At 32.0% G+C, this 23,701-nt stretch overlaps 1 protein-coding gene across 1 annotated transcript in view; it reads left to right on the top strand.

Annotated features, from left to right (window-relative positions):
• The window catches only part of LOC149569516 (Cystathionine beta-synthase (CBS) protein), a 103,392-nt gene extending 96,513 nt beyond the window's left edge, over positions 1–6,879 (top strand). The window contains exons 4-6 of the mRNA XM_089822192.1: positions 5,602–5,868; positions 6,120–6,292; positions 6,460–6,879. Of these exons, the coding sequence (XP_089678318.1) occupies positions 5,602–5,868; positions 6,120–6,292; positions 6,460–6,730 (711 nt within the window). The 3' untranslated portion in view covers positions 6,731–6,879. The remainder of the gene's footprint in view (positions 1–5,601; positions 5,869–6,119; positions 6,293–6,459) is intronic.
• Positions 6,880–23,701: the final 16,822 nt, after the last annotated feature.

Here is a 23,701-nt window from a genome sequence, read left to right as displayed (position 1 = left end):
AAGGCCATTGCTAGCTGTTTTTGGAGAATAAGTGGAGCTGTGATTTATATCAGGTTTGGCCATGGTTTTTGTTTGCCTTCTACTGCATTCACTGTTCCTTGCAGGCCATATTTCCTGCTGCAAACAGGGTGTTTGGGAGCCCGCATTTGCTTCATCATTTGGTAGCCATCCTCCTAAGAAAGGTCGGGAGTTCTTGGAGTGCGTTTGCAATTCGCCAGCTGCGTTTAGACCTGTTTGGAGTGACATTGCAACTGCTAGGCAATGTTAATGTCCAGGACTGCTGCATTTTTTTTGGGAGTTGGGTTTTATTGAGATTGGCATTGGTAATTCAACCAATTTGCTGCTACACATTGGACACCAATCATACCCAGATTCCTATCTTAATTACAAATTATATGAGGGTTATTTGTAATAACATTACAAGTAATATGGTTGCAATTTCCTAGTTTTCTATTAGCATCATTAGTAGTTGTTTCTGATTGTTCATTTCAACATTTCATATTTGTATTTGAGAAATAAATAGAAAACATACATTCCAAAAAACAAAAAAAGTTGCCAAGACCAAAAACAAAAGAAAAACATTCTCCCACATTGCTTAGTGTGAGCCTATCATGATAATAAGATTTCACTATTGTAAAGTCATCACCTTACAATAACAAAAGTAGAAAAAAATTGTTCATCATTCAAAGGTTGTAACCTTCTAATGATGTTCATAGGGCTCATCAAGTCATAAAATACACATATGGCATAAAAAGGGTTTACTCATAAAACATATTTGGAATATATTAGTACAATAGTTTTGAGACTCATTCTCAAATAAAAATTACATTTCAATCATGCCAAGTTTACCTCTTTAAGTATTCTACCTTAGTTTTGGAAAGTGGCTCATCAAGTCATAAAATACACATACGACATAAAAAGACTTTTCTCATAAAACATATTTGGAATATGTTAGGACAATAGTTTTGATACTTGATCTTAAATTAAAATTACATTTCAATCGTGCCAAGTTTACCTCTTAAGTATTCTACCTTAGTTTTGGAAAGTGGCTTGGTGATAGTGTTGTTGCTTTCTCTTTTGTGCTAAATATGTCTCAACTGAATGGCATTTCTCTCAACCATGCCTCTAATGTAATGGAATGGGATCTCAATATGCTTTGATTTGTAATGGAATGCTGGGTTAGGGAGCTTAATACAACTTTGATTTTCACAATAAATGATGGTGGGAGGTAAGGATTTTCCAAATAATCCTACAAGAAGTTTCCTTGGCCATACAATTTCTCGAGCTCCCATGGATGCTGCAATGTATTCAGTTTCTATCGAGTTTCTGCAGTAGAGGATTGCTTCCTATTGAACCAAGAAATCATAGCTGGTCCGAAGTTGAAACAACATCCTAAGGTGCTTTTGCGATCGACTATACTTTCAGCCCAATCTGAGTTAGTATATCCATGTGTATTTATGTCCTTCATATCATATCTTAGGCCATGTCCAATTTTACAAATAGTGTAATGTCCCCACTAGTTAGGACAAGAATACCTGCAAAACCAATGTTAGAATTTATACAATAATAAATTATATTTCACTAATCACCCTCTATCCTAACCCAACCTTGAAGAGGTCTCCACATCAGGATCAATAATCCTCTTGAGGATCTTAGATCCTTGGTTACTTCTCTGTCTTCAATGAAGTGCTCCCTTTAAGGTCCATCCTAGAACAGACATTCTCTATCCAGTGCCTTTGACACATATCCATGTGTTAACATCTATGAAATATTTTTGCCTTATAACGATATTAAGATCACTATCTTCCCTAAAAAGGGACTCCCTTGATCTTAAACCATTAACCATTAAGTCATGTGTGTTATCCATTTCAAATTTTATCTTTACATATATATATATTTTCCACAAGTATGATTCATGAATATAAATAAATTCATAGTTAGACGAATATAATCCATAAACATACCTTTCTTACCTTCCTTTTTCTTGGTCCATTTGGCTCTATCTTAGTCGGCCCTTCAATGAATTATTCCTTCTAGAGTATCTCAACTCTATATTTTCTTTCGAAAATTCTTCCTTTTCTATTTATAAGGAAAAGATTCAATACAATTTTGTGTTTCTTCTTTTCTAAGAGTCACAACTTTTCATAAAAGAGATCCTTTGAAAAGTCACAACACTTCATAGTTATAATCCTTTCGTAAAGTCACAACACTTCATAATTAAAATTCTTTAGAAAAGTTCAAATACTTTATATTTACAACATTTTTGAAAAGTTGCAACTATTCATAATTATGACCCTTTTGAAGGTTCACGTCCTTTCAATACCCTTGATACCTTTTCCGAAAGTCACTTATTTTCTTCATATCACTTTCCTCATCCATTTTTCTTTTTTGAACTCCTATCTTCTCCTCCTTTTTTTTCCCTATCTCTAAAATAAAGTTTCCTCCTTTTTATATCTTAATTTTAAGGAGTCATATCTATTTGTTAAATATCTTGACTTTTCATTAGATTTAGTTCATTTATATTATTCTATGTTATATTATTTATTTACTTATTTCTGTTTATTATTATTTATTATTAAATTCTATTTAAAAAGTTAACATACTTTTTGTAATATTGTCTATTGTATTTTATTTTATTTATTTATTCATTCATTTTAATTTAATTATTGTCTAATTATTTAAAATATCATATTAAAATTATTTCATTGATAATATCGATTAAATAATAATAATTTTCTATTTTTATATAATATTATTAGTTTTAATATAACTTTATTACCATTATTTATTTAATAACATTGTATTATCTAATTATTATTAAAATTCTATCTAAAAATGGGGATATGACACAGAGATATCTCAGAATGTGTTTGGCTGGAACTAGGTGTAAATGTCTTGGCTCACACATGAACTGATTGAGAGCATTTGTTGCATAGCAAATATCTAGTCTGGTATTGACTAAGTACATCAAGCATCCAATCATTTGTCTCAAGAGAGTAGGGTCAGCCAATTTTGAGTTGGCTGCAACCTACTTTAGCTTTTGTAAATTTGTCTCCATAGGTGTAGACATAGGTTTGCAATCCATCATACCAAACCTTTTCAAAATATTAATAGTGTACTTTCCTTGGTTTAGAATGATGCCATCAGCATTTTGCCATACTTCTAAACCAAGAAAATAATGTTGATGACTTAAGTCCATGTCAAATTCAAATGCTAGATGTTGTTTCCATTGGGTAATGAGGTGGTCTTCTCCTAATTAGTAAATCATCAACATAAAGAATGAGAATCAACATTTCACCATTTATTGCCTTGAAGTAAATGTTCAGATCTGCATAATTTTTGGTGAATCCTAGTCTTGAAAGATATTTGTCTATTCTTTCATACCGTGCTTGAGGAGCTTGTTTAAGTCCATATAAAGCCTTCTTAATTTGCAAACATGCAATTTTTTAAAAATGGATCACAAATCCTTCAGGTTGTTCTAGGTAGACTTCTTCTATTACACCATTAAGAAAAGTAGTCTTTACATTCATTTGATGGATTTTCTATTTCTTTGATGTAGCAATGGCAATCACAGCCCCGATGAATTTTCCATTTCTTTTTGAGAGAATCCTCGGGCAATAAATCTTGCTCTATGTTTTTCAATACTGTCCTCTGCAACATGTTTGATTTTTGAATAGCCATCTAGATGAGACTAGTGATTTGTCTTTGGGTCTAATTACAATGTCCGAAATATCATTCTTAAGGATTGATTGAAATTCTTCTGTCATAGCATCTTTCCAAACTTACATTAGAGGGTTCTGATTTGATAAGTTCACTCGTAAGTGCCATATAGCTAGAGTACGTTTGTGGTCTTTTTCTTTTCCCGAAGGTTCCTCTTGCAGTTGCATAATTTTCAGCTTCTTGAATCATTTTCCTTGCATTTTTTTACGACTTATGGTAGTGTTTCTAGTGCTTTTTGTCCAAAGAATCACAAAAAATCATTTGTTAAAAACAAAAAACTTGCCATTAAAAAATAAAGCTGGTTATATTGCAAAAACCTAAGTAAAATTAATGCTATATGTTTTTTCTATCCACAATGGAGGCTGGTCATTTTTATGCACGACAGCAGGAGAAAAAACCGAAGGTAAAGTTTGAGTTGTTATGCCTACAACTTGAGACTTGCAAATTGGTGGAAGTCTTCATTATATCAGTCATTTTCAATAAAATTATTATTATTTTTAGTTCCTTCTAAATCATTTTGCTGCAGGAAATGTTAAAGGCTTCACATTAGACTCTCACATAATATTCTCTGTATTCAGAGTTTGTTGTTTTTGGCTAAGTTGCCAATTCGGGTTTGGGGATGGATTCGGGTTCGGGGTTCAGGTTCGTGGGTTCAGGCAAATCTTCTTTTTCCGATTTGCATTCGTGGGTGGGTTTGTGAGTATACATACATATATATATATATATATATGCAAAAAAGAAAAGAGAAACGTCTGTAATTGTAAAACTAAGTCATTTCATAGTATGAATATATCAATGTTACTTAATCATTGATCATTGATCAATGCCAAATGTCAAAGATAAACATTAAATACTTGCTCATAAAAAATGGTTTTTTAATGTTTTTAAAGTCACTTTTTTGGCCCCATGAGCCACGGGTTTGTGTGGATTCCTCTCGGTCCACTTGGATTCTTCCATGTCCATGGTGGGTATGGGCAGGGTCCCTGTTGGGGACTGCGCGTCCGCAGTGGGTCCAGGCAGTCCCCAACAGGTACCCTACCCGGATCTGAAGCGGACTTGGGCTCGAACCCGAACCCGGACCTGAGCTCCAGGGTTTGAACCTGGCTTCTTAGGTTTTTGGTCTACAATATGTTTTGAACTCAAATTGCTTCAGAGGTTGCATTTGTTCTTTGGTCTATGATATATATTTAACTCAAACTTTGATTTACAAATGATGGAATCAGTAATATGCTCTACACATTGAGTGTATAGTTATTTAAGAATATTTTAACAAATTATATCTTATCTAAGGCTCAATAAATTTCCCATTTATCGGCAATTTTTTCCAGAGTTTTTACTGAGCCCCAAGTTTTTGAATTTTTTGGGGCCAAAATAATTATTGCAGAGGAAGAGACCCAGACTTGAGCTCCAGGGTTTAAACCTGGCTTTATAGGTTTTGGTCTACAATATGTTTTGAACTCAAATTGCTTCAGAGGTTGCATTTGATCTTTGGTCTATGATATATATTTAAGTCAAACTTTGATTTACATATGATGGAATCAGTAAATATGCTCTACACATTGAGCGTCTAGTTATTTAACAATATTTTAACAAATTATATATTATCTAAGGCTCAATAAATTTCCCATTTATCGGCAATTTTTTCCAGAGTATTTGCTGAGCCCAAAGTTTTTGAATTTTTTTGGGCCAAAATAATTATTGCAGAGGAAGAGGTTTTCATTTTTGTATGAAACCACCATTGTGTTGCCAATCTCTATGTTTTTTTTATATGCATTTCATTTACGCCTGTAGTGCATTTATCAAGATCATAGTTCTCTTGCATGTGAGATTGTTTAAGTTTGCTGATTGATTTTTCAACCTTTCTTTACAACTTCTCTGCAGATTCAAACAATTGTCAAATCCTATAGATTGACACCATTCCTACCTGTTCAGCGAAATGATTCTATGTTGATTGTGCTGCTGTTACTTTCAAAATATCGTTTAAGAAGTGTACCTGTTATTGAAATTGATAAGCCATCAATTAAGAATATGATTACCCAAATGGCGGTTATACAAGGTCTTGCACAATGCAGGGGTCGAGACTGGTTTGACGCTATTGCTAGGAAGTCCGTATCTGAGATTGGGCTTCCTTTCATGTCTCCAGACAAGGTATTAGCTCATTTTTTGTTATATTCTGCATGCTTCCGATTCTTCTCCATTCATCCAACACAATTTAGCTTCTTGCATTTTATTTATTTTCTACTAACCAATGCTTGAATGTGTTTTTGAGGATCATGCATAATTGCCCCTTGCTATTGAATGAGTGGAAAATCACAAATGATTATTGAGGAACTTATATAACATCAAGTTCTCACCGCACCACATATTCTTAATGTTTCTGATACATTTATCACCTTTAGGTCATTTGCATTGGTGGTGATGAGCTGGTACTAGAAGCATTCAAATGCATGCATGAGAACCAAATTGGGGGTCTTCCAGTTGTACAAGATTCAACAAAGAAGATTATTGGGAATATAAGCATGAGGGACATACAATTCTTGCTCTTGCACCGAGAACTCTTCTCTAAGTTCAGGTAATGTTGGAATCTTTTGTGCATCTTAGTGTGTATTGCAAAGTTGTCTATACTTGCTCAAACAAGGACTACTTCTTGTTGACTGTAATGCACATTGTAAAGAAGACAACGTAGATTTCGAAGACTTGTTCTTGTTGGTAATAATGTTTTGAATTGGTCTTATTCAGGCAATTGACTGCTCTGGACTTCATGAGGACTGTTGTTTCAACTATAGACTCATCATTCATGATGCCTCCCATAACATGCAAGTCTGACACTCCTCTGGGTGATGTGATAGAAGTCTTAGCAGAAAAGGATATTCACAGAATTCATTTAGTTGATGAGCAAGATGAATTGTGTGGGGTTATTACTTCGAGAGATGTGATATCATGCTTTGTTTCAGAACCTGAACATTATTGTGAAAATCATTTTGAGCTATTACTAAATGGTATCTGTTAGACTCATGGTGATTTTTGAGTTCACATTGAAGGAATTTATACTCAAGTGAATTCTCCATTTTGGTTGTAAAGTTGTAAGACTACCACTTTGTACATTAATGGATTGGCAATAATAAGAAGATCATTTATAAGTGCCACAGGTTTGATTTATTTATCTATCAAGGTCTTTCGTTTTGTCCTTTTTTCCAATAATCCCAATGAAAGGTTATTTTAATGAGAAAACAAGAACAAGTGCCGAATGTTTCAAAACCTCAACGTTATGTTGAAAATGATTTTCAATTTTGTGCTCGTATTGACTGCTAGTGATCATCGTGATTTTTTATTGCTTTTTTTCATTGCTCATTTAAGGAATTTGTACTTAGGGAAATCCCCAATTTGCTTGTAAACCTGGAAACCAATCAACTCGACTTCTTGTATGAAAGGGATTCGGCAAGTGAAAAACATCTTCCATATTTGCACCGGCCGGATGCCACTCCCATGTATACATACTTAGTCAAGCTTCTGCACGTACTTTACTGTACAATTAATAGTTATTTAGTAAATGCGTACAGGGATTCAATCATTTCATAATGTACTTTGCAATTAATAGGTTTCGAGCAAATGTGTACTTCTATTCAATCATTTTGTTTTAGGAATGGATATCATTTTGATTTAATATATTGTTTTAGTTTATTTATAAAGTAATTTATTAGTTTTTTTTCTAATGATTAATAAATTAAAGAAGAAATTATAAGTTTTCAATAATGTATTTCATTTATCAACATAAATTAATTTAAGAATTATCAAATTAAATTGTAGCATTATCATATTAAATTGTATGTTTTTTAATTATTTAAATAAATTTATAATTTTTATTATTATATATTTTTTTTTATAATTTTAAATAAATTCATTTAAATTTTTTAATAATGTATCATTATTTCTCTTTCTCATATAATAAATTTATAATTTTTAAATTTAATTTTTTTCAACTAATCTAACTTTAGAATACAAATAAAATAATGTTGACTTAAAGAACCCTATTGAAATGTATCATTGTATTTCATATAATATTTTCATAATTTCTAATTTTAAATTTCATATTATATGTTGATGTTAATTTTAATTTTTAAATAAAATAATTTTTAAAATAAAATAAATATATGCAAACCAACTTTTACAAAAGTATTTTTATTTGAACAATATATAATTATCTTTTTTATTTTATATGTTAATAATTAAAATAAATAACATTATTTTTTTACAATGAATTACTTTTGAAAAAAAAGGATTGAAAATTAATATTTATACTCCTTACACATACAATTTAATATGTTTCTTAATTTTACTTTGTTATTTTTCTATAAAGAATTCAAATTTTTATGATATAATAATATATCTACAATTCACTAATCTTAGATGATTGTTTGCATTGAAATGTACTACTAGTACTTTGAGATTATGGATTTATAAAAATATAGTCTTCTAAATATTTTTAGAATATATCATAGTTTTACCTTATGTTTTTTTAATTATCTATTATTTACTTTTTTGCAAAATTTTGTTAAAGATTGATTCTTTTTAATTCTTTTTAAATGATGGTTTTATTATATAATTATTGTTAATTTTTTTAATACTCTTATCATTAAAGTAATGAGAAAGTATTTGTAGAATAAATAACTTGTTTAAAAAGATTTTTTTTTTTGTTTTTTGGGGGCTATTCCAACTTTAATTCAATGGTAAACATAAGTACAACGATAAAATTAAAAACTAAAATATAAGCATACACTACTATTAAAATAATAATAATATTTTAATATTTTAAATCAAATATAATATAATGAAAAATTGGTTAAATAAATTCACTAAATTTTTAAAAAGTGAAAAAAAGCATAAATAAAATTATATAGAAAATAAAATAAAATGTTAAATCTAAATGATATTAATTCCTAAAACAATTATTAATATATTATTTTATTTTATTTATAATTTTATTAGATGATTGGAATCTAATAGGACTTTAAAAATAGTAACAATTAATCACAACAAATAATAAAAAACAATTTAACTTCAAACAATTACCAATCAAAAAAAAAAAAACTTAGTTAAATAAAATAAAATAAAATATTAAATAAAAATAATTTTAATTCCTCAAATAATTTATTCGGTGTAGTTCTAACAAATATTAATTAAACAAATTATTGAATAGACGTGACATTTATTAATTACACAAACGATTAAATAGACCTACATGCCTTTATGACCATGTGATTGATGTATACATCGAGGATGGCATCCACAGGTACAAATATGTTGCACAGTACTTGGTGCCCTTTCATAAGTGCCATAGATTTAAATTAAATATAACTTAATAAGATTGATTCTTTTTTGGAAAATTAACAGAGAGAAAGGTTCTAACTTATTTTAATAGGAAAATGAGAACAAGTATATTGAGCCAGAGAAAAGAATGGGATAGATTCAAGCTGCCTTAGAGCCTACATGCATTCTGGAAACAAAAACCCATTTTTTGGATGTGCATACGTAAACCGTAACAACATGTCCTTTTAGCATAGGAATGATGTTGTTTGTAGTTGAAATTAGCAGGATTTTGTACTAGAATCTCTATGTATGCTCATGTTAGGGGTGGTGAATTGTGACAAATTTAGAGAAGTGGTGCAAAAATATTTAGTAGTAAAGATTAACTAGCTTCAGTGAGATGTAATAACACCATATCAAGTTTCAGCAGGGAATATTAACCTAAAGCAATCATAATCACTTAAAACTGATGTCAACTAGAATCCCGTAATATCCCTTAATGAAGCGAAATAAAGTCTTATTGAAAATTAGTGCTAAAATCTTTTGAGAAGCAAGAAAGAAGGGAAAAATTTATATTAATGTCCACAAATGACCAAAGTAGGTCAATAGGACTCGAGAGTAAAGAAGTTTACACTAGAAAGTCATAGAAGAGAAACCTGGAAAATTCCCATCATGGGAATAGAGAGATTATATTGATGTCCACAGATGATAAAAAAATAGGTCACTAGGACTCGAAAGCAAAGAAGTTTACACTAAAAATTTTCAGGAAGAGAAACCCAGAAAGCACCCATCATGGAAAGAGAGAAGTTCTATTAATGTACATAGATGACCAAAAATAGGTCAATAGGACTCAAAAGTAAAGAATTTTACATTGATTAGTTCTTGGAAGATAATCCTGGAAAGCTCTCATTATGGAAAAGAGGAATATTAAAAAACGTGGTAAGCTCCCATCTTGGGGAGAGAGATTATATTAATTTCCACATATAACCAAAAATAGGTCAATAAGACTTAACAACAACAAAGTTTACATTGGAAAGTTCTTGGACGAGAAACTTGGAAAGCTCCCATTGTGCCTAGAAAGCTCTCATTGTGGAAAAGAGCAATATTAAAAAACTTGGCAAGCTCCCATCTTGGGGAGAGAGATTATATTAATTTCCACATATAACCAAAAATAGGTCAATAGGACTTAACAAGAACAAAGTTTACACTGGAAGGTTCTTGGACGAGAAACCTGGAAAGCTCCCATTGTAGGGAAGAATATAAAGCTCCCATTGCAATGAAGAACAAAAGTTTAGAAATAAAAAGTATAGAAATACAAAACAAGATACAAACCACCCACAAAAGTAAATAACAAAACAACATAAAATACAAAACAACAAGGGACCGCCCACAAAAGGGGTCAAGAAGCTAGTGCACACAACTGAGGAGGATATCACCATGCAATATTGTCTATATTGAAAAATAGTGAAGTCACTGGTGCCATTGTCAATCACTTTGAAGGAACTAATACAAAGACAATCCAATTGTAATTATGAAAAAATTGTCTTGTAAAATCATATGACACAAGTTTAAAACAATCTTTACATATAAAATGGAACAATAAGTTTGTTCATGTTTTATTTACAACACAATAGACATTTTATTGTACAAAGTGGGCACTCGGTGCTAAAATATTGAAGGGAGAAAAACTGTATGAAGATAAACGAAGCTGAAATAAACATATGAACTTACTATTATTCTCTTGTTACTAACTAATCTCTTCCATCTTCTTCTTGCTAGAAATAGGGATTACTAAGAGGGGGTGGGAAGTAGAGGGGGGTAATTTAAAAACTTTAGTTGCCAACTAGATATTATTTCATATTTTAAACTGTACATAACAAAGTAATAAAGTAATGTTGAATAGTAATAGTAACCATGCACAAAGATAACTCATAACACCATATTTTGTTAACTAGGGAAACTCTGACTAAGGGAAAACCTTGGTGGGGATGATACCCACTAGATAATGTACTGATATATAAGTTCTTTGTTAGAGGATGGACCCTATTAGGAGTCAATGAGAAAATTTAGTATAAGGAGTCCCTGTCATAAGGTTTAGTGTCATCCTCCCTTTTTTTCTTGGATGCCTCTTTTATTCGTCTCTCTTCTTCTTCTTTCTTTTCTTTTTCCTTTCTTTCATTTTCTCTCTTCTCTTCCTCTATTTTGTTTCTTGTTTCTTCATTCTTTTCTTTTCCTCCTCTTCTTTTCTTTTCTTCTCATCCTCAAGCAATTTCTAACTGGCCTCTTCTACTTTCTTCTTTTCTTCTTCAAGTAACCTCTTTTCTTCAATATTTCTTAGTTTGTCTTCAATATCCTTGGTATTGGTTTCATCCTATTCAGAACCTTCAAATGGATTAGTATCATCAATGTTAATGGTAACATTGGTCTAATCTATCTACATAGTGTCACTACTTACTGACACTTTTGAGGTTCTAGGTGCTGGTGGAGATGTTGCCTTAGATTCTGTCATCATCTAACTTATTGCTGATGTAGTCTCACTTCGTAATTTATCTTTCTCACCCACCATAAAAAAAAATGGTCTTACTTTATTTCTCAAGTAAGGTGCAAGATTATTCAATATTCTTTTGATCTCTTCGTCACCAGTCTTACAAATAGTTCTTAGCATAGACTTTCAAGGTTCTAGATATTCTTCTCTTGTTGGAGCTTTCTTTTGAATAAGTCTATCATAGACTTTCTTGTTTACTAAGCCCTCAACATCCTTCAATTTCAGATTATTTGCTATAATGTATTCCACAGTAGAGATATCAATCTAATCTTTTTCAAAATTGTTATACAAGTCATAAAATTTGTTCATCTGAATAAAGTTACCTTCAACAGCAATAGTTGAGTTAATATTTTCTATCTTCGGCTTCCAAGGTTGCCTAGCTTTTCCTCCTAATTGCTTTGATATTGTCACTTTCTTAGCTAGCTTAACTTTTTGTTCTTCTTCCTCTTCATCACTAGACTCAACAATTGTCAACAATGTCTTTTGTCTTTTGCCTGGTCCAGTGGCTTGTTGCTTGACCCTTTTAGTCTTTGTGGTTGTAGCTTCTGCCAATCTCTCAAATTTTCTTTTTGGTTCACTAGGTTGCACATCTAATATTACTGCATATAGAATGCTTTCATTTGAAGATGTCTTTGCAATAGATATTGAAAAATGTTGCACATTTAATATTCCTTGTTTCATGGTTTACCTAGTTTCCTTAGACTCACTCTCAGTCATATTGGCCTCTGATAAAGCTTTCTTCATGATTGACTCTATCTTCTTGGATGATTCATTCTCCAAGGATGTTTGATGAGTTGACATAGTAATCTCATCATAGGTTCTAAAAATGTATTTTGCTTTATCCTTCTCTGAATTCAACAATAAATCAATATAACCAACTACTATATCATCATTTAATTCATAACCCAAGGGATCAAGAAATGTTTCCCAAGGTTGTACTACTTGTATATGAGTATAATCTATATCAACCATAACAAAAATGTCATCTTTAAATCTATCTACAATTGCAGGTGCAATTCTGAATTTGTCTCATTTCATTCTGAACTATTTTCATTATCAGGTTCCCACTATCCAATATCTTATCTACAGAATGTCTTCTGCATACTTCCATGATCTTCTCCATTGTACATCTATCACTGCTCATTATCTTGATGATTGATAAATATGGAAATCTTTTAGGCACATAAAATGTGATTGATCAATGACTGAAATCTAAATGCACTATTCTTAGTCCTCTTGATCTTTTCCAGGTTCTCTAAGAGTTGCATTCTCATAATTTCACTAAGATTTACTTGTTCCTTCTCTACACATTTCTTATATACTACATAGATGAATCTGACTTTAATAATTCATCAATCTTTGATCTTCACATATAAAATAGGCAATGATTCTACTCAGGAATCTTACAACATCTTGCTTAATGGTGCTGATCACCATGACGTTTCCATTATACACTACTTTGGTATAACTCTCATCTTTCTTCTCGACCATTTTCTTTCCTATAGGCACACTGTCTTGTTTACTAAGACCAATTACCTCATTAATAAGATCAACAAAAATATCAACTACATTATCTTGCATCCATAGTTTCCCATCATGTATCCTATTGAATATGATCCGTGTCCATTCATCTATGTCTAATTCATAGTAGAAATGATATTTGAATAGGTATAGTTCCTTTAAATGTTCAAATCCTGGCTTCATAGTCATATTGTGATTGAAAATTAATTCCATATCCTTGTTCATGTAGTCACTCCCAATAGATTCAAATTTACTATTAAGATAACTTCCTACATCTTCAAGATATACTGCATTGTTTGGAGTGATGCATAATGTTAAGTTAGGGTTTCCTTTAGTAGGTTTTATAGAAACAAAATTCAACTTAGGTCTATCCTTGTTCTCAACATTGTGCGCTACTGACATATCCATGATTCTATCAAATATGAAATTTTACTGAATAAATTTATGGAAAAATGATAAAATCCCTCTTTCTAAAAATAGGGTTTGTTTCAAAATCACTCTAACAAGTCACTTGTGAGTGCTCTTTACTTTGGATGTATTCTTAATGAAGTGAAAATCAATTCTATATGCCATTTATTCCATCAACTTGAGCTTGCATTAATTGCATACTTTGCAAACATGAAAAAGTTGTCATACATTCTGTAATCAAATAACTGCACAAGATCATCTGTTTGATTTTCATATGCCACCCAAAGTTTATTGTAGCCTCCTTTCATCATGAAAAAGCTCCTCAAAACTTTGCTTCACAAAATTCTTTGCAAAAACATAGTTTTCATCTTTTGTTACAGAATTAACCTTTTCTATAATACCAATAATTCTGAATTCCTTTATAACTTGTTTAGATAAGCTCCAAATTACAAGCGAGCTTAGGTATCATCCAAACTTAACTTGATACACCTTTTCCCAACTTCGTTTCCTCTAATTCAATCTATGAATGAGGTTCTCAAACTCTTGTGCTGTGAACAAGCTTAATTCAATTTAATTGAATTAAACTTGATAAATGACTTCGATCTTTTTGTCTCATCATCATCTAGCTTTTCCTTTGAGATGTTCAATCATTTTACAAATGCCTCATTGAGTTCTTCTCAAAGTTCACTGACTACATTTCTTTGTTCCTTATTGTCTTTGTTAGTTCTGGAGTTCCTCTCATGGTTCCTTTTGTCATTTTTAACATTCTTTCCACCATTTCTTTTGTTTTCAAAGTTTCTTCCATTGTTTCTTCTATCTCCAAAGTTTCTGTCCATTTTGCAATATTTTTTCATATGTCTAAAGTTGTTGCATAACTGACATATTGGTGCTCTACTTCTAGGATTCTGTTGATCATCAGGTGCATGAAAATTTCGAGCAATGTATCCTAAGTTGTTACACTTATAATATACGATTAGTCTTGTGTCTTCATAAGGTCTTCCTTCTCTTGATGTCCTTTCATTAGATCTTCTTCTATCTCCAGGGTTAGTATTTCTAGACATTCTACTATTCCTTCTATCATTATCATACTTAGGTTTCCTACAATCAATTTCTTTATGATCCATACCATGACAATAATGACAATAAAAATCCTTAACATAATTAAGTGACTTGTTAGTACAATCTCTTTTCATATGACTTATTTCATTACATGAGAAACACTTACCTCTAAATTCATACCTGGTTTCTTTAAGAGATTCCACTTGCTTTGGTTCATCCAAAATTTCAACTTCCTTGTCTTGTCAACTTCTTTAGATTTATCAGAAGATAGACTAGATTCAATCTTATCATCAGATTTACCTTTTTCTTTCAAATCTGATCTAATCTCCGGTTTCTTTGCAGACATGTTAATTAGATAACCAAGACTAGTCTTATCATAGGTAGGTCTCTATATTGACATTGAATCATCAAGCTTTTCTCTACTAAAATATATCTTCTCAAGCTGCTACTTGCACTGAGTTAACTCACCTTTCACAATAGTATTGTACTTATGAAGTTCTTCATGATCTTGTTTCAATGTTTCAAATTTAGATGTCTTCTTTTCCAAACTTGCTCTCAGATCTACATTTTTAGTCTTCAAATCATATTCAACTTTGCTAAGATCATTTCTTAAAGTCAACTTCAAATTTGTAATCTTCAATTCATGCTTCAAGATCTTGTACCCTATCTTTAGCTTTGAATAATCATCATCATTAGTTCTAGATTCAGTAGATTCAGGCTTGGCTTTGAGATGTTCAATCTTTTCTTTCAATTTTCCAATGTATAGTATGGAGTCTTCATATCTGTCTTTCAGGTTATCTCTTTCTTTAGTAAGGAGATCAATTTGTTCAAGAGCCTCTTCAAGGTTCTTTATCAATTGTTTCATATCCATAGGGATCTTACTCAAGATGCTAAGCCTCTTCAAAGTAATGAAGCTCTGATACCAATTATTAGAAATATGAATTATTGAGAGGCCAGGGGTGGGCTATTGAATTAGTAATCTACAAACTTTAGTTGTTAACTGGATATTATTTATTACTTTAAACCATATACAAAAAAGTAATAACATAGTGTTGAATAGTAATAGTAACCATGCACAAAGATAACTCATAACACCATATTTTGTTAACTAGGGAAACCTTGGCCAAGGGAAGCCCCTAGTGGGGATGATACCCATTAGATAATATACTGATATATAAGTTCCTTGTTAGAGGATGGACCCTGTTAGGAGTCAATGAGAAAATTCAGTATAAGGAGTTCCTATTAGGAGACTTTGAATCCTTTTTAGGAGATTCCAACCCTATTAGGAGTTGTGCCAACCCTATTCGAAGTTGTAGTACAGTAGATTCAAGATGAGTCCACTACCTAAACATGCACTACTAATTACAAAAAGAGCTCACCGCCCAAACAAGTAATCAGACTTCTAGAATATATAAACTTTCTTAGTTCAATCTTGGATCTTGAAATAGCTTTACAAACTTCATATATATTGCTTTCACAAAATTTTGCATGCAATTTCTCAATCATAACTTCTTCAAGATAGCACAATTGTACACTTGAATCCGCAAGATGTCCTTTGCATAAATACCACACCTTTACACAAATTGTTGCTAGGTTGGTTAAGACCAAAATACACTTTTCCAACTTACACCAAACATCTAGGATGTCAACCCTAATTGGACAAGTAATTATTTTGTAAATAAAACAATCCTTTTCTTCAATTTCGCTCTCCTATTTCATCAAAACACAAATATCTTTGATCTGTATAGTCTGTATTGACTTCCAAGGTTATACATGCCATCACCAACATGTATACTATCTCCATCTAACTTCACTAGTCATAATATGACATCAACAACAAGTTGTAAACAAAACAATATACTGCTATATACCAAATTCCATACTTAGACAATTTTCTGATTACAAAAAAGCTAAGTATCTTTATTTCCAAGGTTTTCTATAAGCATATACATCATGCGTTGTCATAAATGACAACAATTACATATCTCCATTAGCCAATTGTCAACACTTCTCTCATTAGTGATGTAGTATTCCTTGGAGAAGTTGGCTAATGAGCCTAGTTTGGGTTAATTTAAATATCCAAAGCTCATGATACATAAACTTTTCCTATTCTTTGGGTACCTTGCATTTTAGAACACCTAATAGGATTCTTATATTTGGTTTGGTGTAATGCTCCGAGATGATTGTCTTCTACGTGTGTGTAATCTGGGGTAGGCTAGTTTATCTTTTGGCTAGTTTATCTTCTTTCTTTGGTAGATTATTTTCTGCTCTCTTATCTATGTCTAAATTTCTTTGTTTTGATATATTTTTTGAAATTTTATAATAGTATTTTTATTTATTGTCTTCTTATATGTTGTTTTGAACTTCACTTTATTTTCTTTTTCAACATTCTAAATTTTTTCGCTCTCAAATCTCATTGCTATTTTTTTGGCATAAAATGTTACATTCCATATCATTATGTCATTTTTGTCAAAAAAACAAGAAGAGGGGGATTAACCGACTTAGCACAATTGAGCTACTTGATAAAACAATGACTGAATTAGTCGATCAAAGCATGAACACTCGACCAAAACAAACACCAAGACAAGGTAGACCAAATTTTAACTCTCGACAATTTGACATGTTAACCAATCGCAAAAATTGATAGTAAAGTTCTAGAAAACACAAGGCAAGAACATAGATTTTTTCTCTATTTTGTCAAGCATCCAAATGCATAGTAGAATAAAGAAATGGAGACAACACAAACACAAGAGCTGGAGTTGGAGATAGGTAAGATTTTTTGCTTTCTATTAAATTGAAAAAAAACTATTACGAATATGAAATGAAATAAAACTACAATTTCAAAAATCTAAATAATTAACTACTATTGTTGTTTGTAAAACATACTTGTAGAAATATATGGTTGCATACTAACTATCTAGAGCAATCACTGCTGAATAGGATAAACTTTCACTTTCAAAACACAAAAATATTCACCATGCTACTGCACACTTTGATATTATTTTTGTTGTTGTTGTTGTTGGCTGCAAAACTCAACTCAATCTCTCTGCTCTCTATGGAATGAATGAACATTCCCCCCTTTTGTATTTTTCTATCCACACAAAAATCTTTCCCACTCAATTTTGAATTTCAAATTGACCTAACCATAATAAATGGATTGGTAGTTGGGTCTACAACATTAGAGGAAATTTGGGGATCTCATTCTTGTGATAGGTAGGTTAACGACATGCTCAAGGGACAACCAATTAATTTAAAATTCCAACGTTCTCCTTTTGTCTCGAGCCAACAAACAAGATCATCGCTAATCCAAATCAACTATGTCTAGACTTATTCTTAGGTACACATAACTAGTTATGCCCAATGGCTTGGTGAATATATCTGTTAGCTACTGCTTGAACTTATAATACTCCATTTTAATTTCACCATTCTCAACCAACTCTCTAATAAAGTGATATTTGATTTCAGTGTGCTTGCTTCTTCCATTAAACACTCGATTCTTTGACAAAGTTATTGAGGAAATGTTGTCACAATAAATTGTACTAGTTCCACCCTCTTGTTCTTCTTTCAAATCTACCAAGATTCTTCTCAACCAAATAGCTTGACAAGTTGTTGCATTTTCTGCTGCGTATTCAACCTCTATTGTAGATTGAACAACTATTGGTTTCTTCTTAGATGCCCATGAAATTGCACTCGAGCCCATATGAAGTACAAAACTGGAAGTGCTCTTCCTATCATCCAAAGTTTCAGCCCAAGCACTATCTATATAACCAACTAACACAAATTCATTTTCAGCAGTATACAAAATATCAAATCCTTTGGTGCCATTCACATACCTTAGTATCCTCTTTCTCATTTGCCAATGGGAGTCTTTTGGAGATTCCATAAATCTAGAAATCAAACTTATTGCATGCATTAAATCAAGCCAAGTTGATGTCAAATACATTAGATTTCCAACCAAACTTTTATATAATGTTGGATTCGCATTGTTGCTGCAATATTCCTTCCTCAACTTGAAAGCTATGGATGTTGGTTTTGGGGCTACCTTATTGTTTTGAATTTTAAATCTCTCCAAGATTTGATTTACATATTTTTCTTAAGAAATAAAAATGTTATTATGCATTTGTTTTACTTCTATGCCTAGAAAATACTTCAAGAGACCCAAATCTGTCATTTCAAACTCATTTTTCATGGCCTCTTTGATATCATCAATGAGGAAATTATCATTAGTTGCAAAAATTAAATCATCTACATACAAAATAATAATTAAAACTTTTCCATCACCTACCTTGAAGTAAAGAGTGGACTCACTATCACTTTTCCTAAAGCTATTGCTCATCAAATATGAGTCAATCCTACTATACCATGTCCATGGAGCTTGTTTCAACTCAAAGAGCTCTTTTCAGCCTATAAAATTTATGTTCTTTACCTAAAACTTCATAACTAGGTGGCTGCTCCACATACACCTCTTCTTTCAACACTCCATTCAAGGAGGTAGACTTCACATCCATTTGAAATACCTTTCATTTGTGTTGGGCTACACATGGTTTCCATTCTTGCAATAGAGACATATGTCTCATCATAGTTTCTCCATACTGTTATTTGTACCCTTTGACCACCAATCATGCCTTATGCCTATCTATGTTTCCTTCAAAATTGCAATTGGTCTTATAAACCCATTTGACTCCAATAACTTGCTTCTTGGGAGGTAAATTAATTAGCTCTCATGTCTCATTTCTCTTTGTTGCATCTATTTTCTAATCCATGGCCTTACACCATTTATCTTCTTTCACAACTTCAAAATAACTTGGATCACTATGAGAAAGTAATGCAAAGTTTATACTCTCATCAAATTCTTCATCACACTTTTCAACTTGGTATATCTCTCTTAAACTCTTAATTTTTCTTGGCAATAGGGAGGTGAGAGTAGGAAATGAACTTTCACTATTGTTGTTGTTGTTATGTACATGTTTTACACCAATTCGGAGCTGTCTGTAGCTACTAGGAGCTAATTCTCTGGCTATCTATGGATGCTTGCCTTTATGTATGTTTCTATCTGGAGCAACTCCAGAGCTATTTAGAGGTATTTGTATCTATTGTTGCTTCATCATGCTGATCACCAACTTCATCTTCTTCATCAATAATAGGCACTTTACTTGAAGCATTTATAAATTTATCCATTGAGACAACCCGTGACTCATTTCCAATGAACTCCACATCTTGAGATGATGATATTCTTGATCACTAGTTCATACAATCTATATGCATTTGATTCTAAACTATAATCAGTGAAGATATACTTTACACCCTTGTCATCCAATTTTTTTCTTTGATCCTTTAGCACGTGTGCATATGCTACACACCCAAATACCCTCAAGTGTTCAACAATCTGTCCATGTCTTGATCACGCCTCAAGAGAAATCTTGTCATAGATTGCCTTTGTTGGACACATATTTATCAAATATATAGTTATTGCTATAGCTTCTCCCCATTATTCAGTTGGGAGTCTCTTTGCTTTCATCATGCTCCTTGCCATCCCAACAATGGTTCTATTCTTCCTCTCAACCACTCCATTTTGTTGCAGAGTATAGTTGGTTGTAGGCTCCTTCTTGATGTCATTTTTCCTGAATTTTTTTATAAAAGAATTAGAGGTATACTTCCTCCTCCCTCTCTATCTGACCTTAGGACCTCAACATAATGTCCACATTCTTTTTTAGCCTAGGCTTTAAACTCTAAAATCTTATCAAAAGCATCAGATTTACTTTTTAAAAAGTACACTCATGTCATATGGTTGAAATGATCTATGGATGTTATAAAATAAGTACTCCCCCCCAATAGAAGTAGTTTGCATAGGGCCAACTAAATTAGTATGTACTAGATCTAATGATTCTCTTGCCCTTCTAGAATTAGTAGAATTAAAAGGAAGCCTATGTTTCTTACCCAAAATACACGTATCACACTTGCTACATGACTTTACAATCTTTGAAAAACTATCTACCACTCTTTTGTTGGACAATAAATTCAAACCAACATGACCAAGATGTCCATACTTGAGATGCCAAATCTTGGAGGGGTCTTCAATCACACTCTTTAGAGTTGATTGTTGGTGTACAATTGTAAATGCATTATTGAGAGGTGCAACAACAATTTGAGAAGAGAAACATGTCTCTATTCTAAAAGTGAGCATTTGGTTCCTTGCCATTTGGACTACTGCAACTATTTCTTACTCTCATCTTTCTCATGAATGACACATTTTTCATCTTTCATCAACATATTGTAACAATTTTGAATGAGTTGTCCAACACTCATCAAAATTGTGCTTCATACCTAGAAGAAAATAAACATTTTGAATCTCCTTCTCACCTTGCTTGGTGCAAATCATGATAGATCCCTTGTCCACAATAGGAATGGTTCCATTGTTTCTCATTCTAATTTCAAACTTGAAATTCTTATTAATAAAATAAAATAAGTTTTCATTACCACTCATGTGGTTGTAGCAATTGCTGTCCAAATACCAAACTTTAGGGTTGCCTTCTTCACCAATGTTGCACATGATGAAGGCATGAGTTATTTGCTTCACCCACATTCAGATCAGCTACATTTGTATTTTTCCTTGACTAATCACTTTTCTTTTTCTAACACTCACTTGCATAATACCTAAATTTATGGCAATAATAGCACTCAACATTGCGCTTATTCAATATGCAATTTTTCTTACATCCTATAGAGCTATTTTAAAAGTTTCTCGCTCCATCTTGGTTGCTTGCTTGTCCTAAGATTTCTCCTCCAACATTTCTTTCACCTGGGTTACGACAACCTCTTCTAGAGCTATTTCCTTCCTCTCCTCCTGCCTCTTGGATTGGCTTGAGCTTTAAAAACTTTCTCTTGGGAAGATGTTGGTGATCTATTAATATGGTGCTCATGGGTTTAAAGAATACTCATCAACTCATCCATAGTCAAAGTGGTGAGCTCCTTTGCCTCTTCAATGGTCAGCACAAGATTATCATGCTTTTGGGGAAAGCCTCTCACTTTCTTTTCCACTATTCTTTGCTAATATTCTTCTCTAATTGACTTCAACTAGTTTATCAAACCAAAGATCCTTGAGCTGAATTTTGAAATAGACTCATTTTCCTTCATTTGAAGGTTCTCAAAATCTCTTCTAATCATTTGTAGTTTCACCACATAGACTTTATCAGTCCCTTTAAAATTTGTCTCAAGGATATCCCATGCTTCGTTTAAATAGTTTGTTTCTGCTATTTTGGGAATAATCAGCTCTGTCATGGCTGCCTCAATCAAGATTAATGCTTTTGTATCTTTCCTCCTTGACTCCTTTAGCTGAGTCTTTTGATTATTTGTGAGGGCATCATATTGTGTTGGGTCCATCATATCATTGAATCTTGTGACCACAAACTTCCACAAATCATTTGCAACCATAATGGTTTGCATTTTCTTTACCTAAGTATCATAATTTTGTCCATTAAAGGACAGTAGTTGCTGCTAGGTCTTTCCTTCATCTTTAGCCATGTCTCCTACACAAAAATCTTCAATAGCCAGAAGAAAAAAAATACCGAAACCCACAAGGATTTAGGGTCAAATGGGTTTGATATCATGTCAAAAAACCAAGAATAAGGGGGTTAATTGACTTAGTACAACTGAGCTACTTGACAAAACAAGAACACTCAGCCAAAAAAAACACCGAGACAAGGCCAAGAAAATGTTAACCATCGACAACTTGACATGTTAACCACCACGAAAATTAATAGTAAAGTTCTAGAAAACACATAAGACAAGAATAGAGATTGTTGCTATGTTTTGCTAAGCATCCAAATGCACAACAGAATAAAGAAATGGAGACAACACAAACACAAGAGCTAGAGATATGCAAGATTTCTTGCTTACTTGCTTTCTATTAAACTGAAATGAACTATTACAAATCAGGAACAAAATAGAACTACAATTTCATAAATTTAAATAACTAACTACTACTGGTGTTCATAAAACAAACTTGCAGCAATATATGGTTGCATACAAACTACCTGGAGCAATCATAACTCAATAGGACAAACATTCACTTTTGAAACACAAAAAACTTCATTGTTTTGCTACACACTCTGATATTCTTTTTGTTGCTACTATTGGCTACAAAACTCAACTCAATCTCTCTGCTCTCTATGGAATGAATGAACATTCCCCCCTTTTGTCTTTTTTTCTATCGATGCAAAAAAATTTCCCACTCATTTTCAAATTTCTATCTTACCTAACTGTAATCAATGCATTGACTATTGGGGCTATGATGTCAAAGGAAATTTGGGGATCTCAGTCATCTGATAGGTAGGTAAACAACAGGGACAACCAATTAATTTGAAATCCCAATAGTTTCCCTAGATCACCCCTTGATCCTAGATTATTTTTGAGACCTTCCAAAGCAATGATCTGAGTATCCTTGGTACTACTACAATCAGTTTTATTGATTTACTATTTGCATTTTTGTATCACTATACTTTTAACATAGCATATGTGGTCTTTGTTCCAAAAAAAGAAATCAACCCACTTGGAGAATGTATCCCTGAAGATTTTACTTGTAATTGACAGTGGAACTAACAAACATATATTTAGTTTCTTCAACCATCTCTTCTAAAAGGTTACCTAAAAGTACTTCTAAAATATGAAACCAAAATAATACTTCAACAACATTATAGTGATACAATTAGTATATATTTGTTCTTTTTTTAAATATATGGAGCATGTTTAAATAAATTACAAAGGGGGACATTTTTCTCTCTCCAAACTTTCCTTATATATTCTACATTTTAGTTTGTTGGATAGTCATTACCGAGTTGAATACATACTACAAAATGAGTTGGGTTGAACTATGCATTACTAGTTTGTTGTAGAAATATTGAAACCAAAAAAATGTCATTTTAATTATTGTTGTGGGGTTTTCACACCATCATCCCATTGCAAACAAGGACCCCCTTTTTTGTTCCTAGGGGAAAAAATTTGGAAATGATTAAATTTTTTGCAAGCCATCTAAAAGTCAAGTTAGAAAAAAAAGAAAGTTGGCAAATTTTGATTAAGTGTCAAAAAATGGAAAAAAATGATAAAAATTGACCTCCAAGCAACAAGGGAACAATTTTGGAAATGATT

Source organism: Cupressus sempervirens, chromosome 3 (assembly GCF_028749045.1).
Source record: "Cupressus sempervirens isolate cs-2001-9-10 chromosome 3, ASM2874904v1, whole genome shotgun sequence".
In the NCBI taxonomy this organism is placed as follows: Eukaryota; Viridiplantae; Streptophyta; class Pinopsida; order Cupressales; family Cupressaceae; genus Cupressus; species Cupressus sempervirens.
Note: the sequence above shows the minus strand (reverse complement) of the source record. Positions and strands in the feature narration are given on the sequence as shown.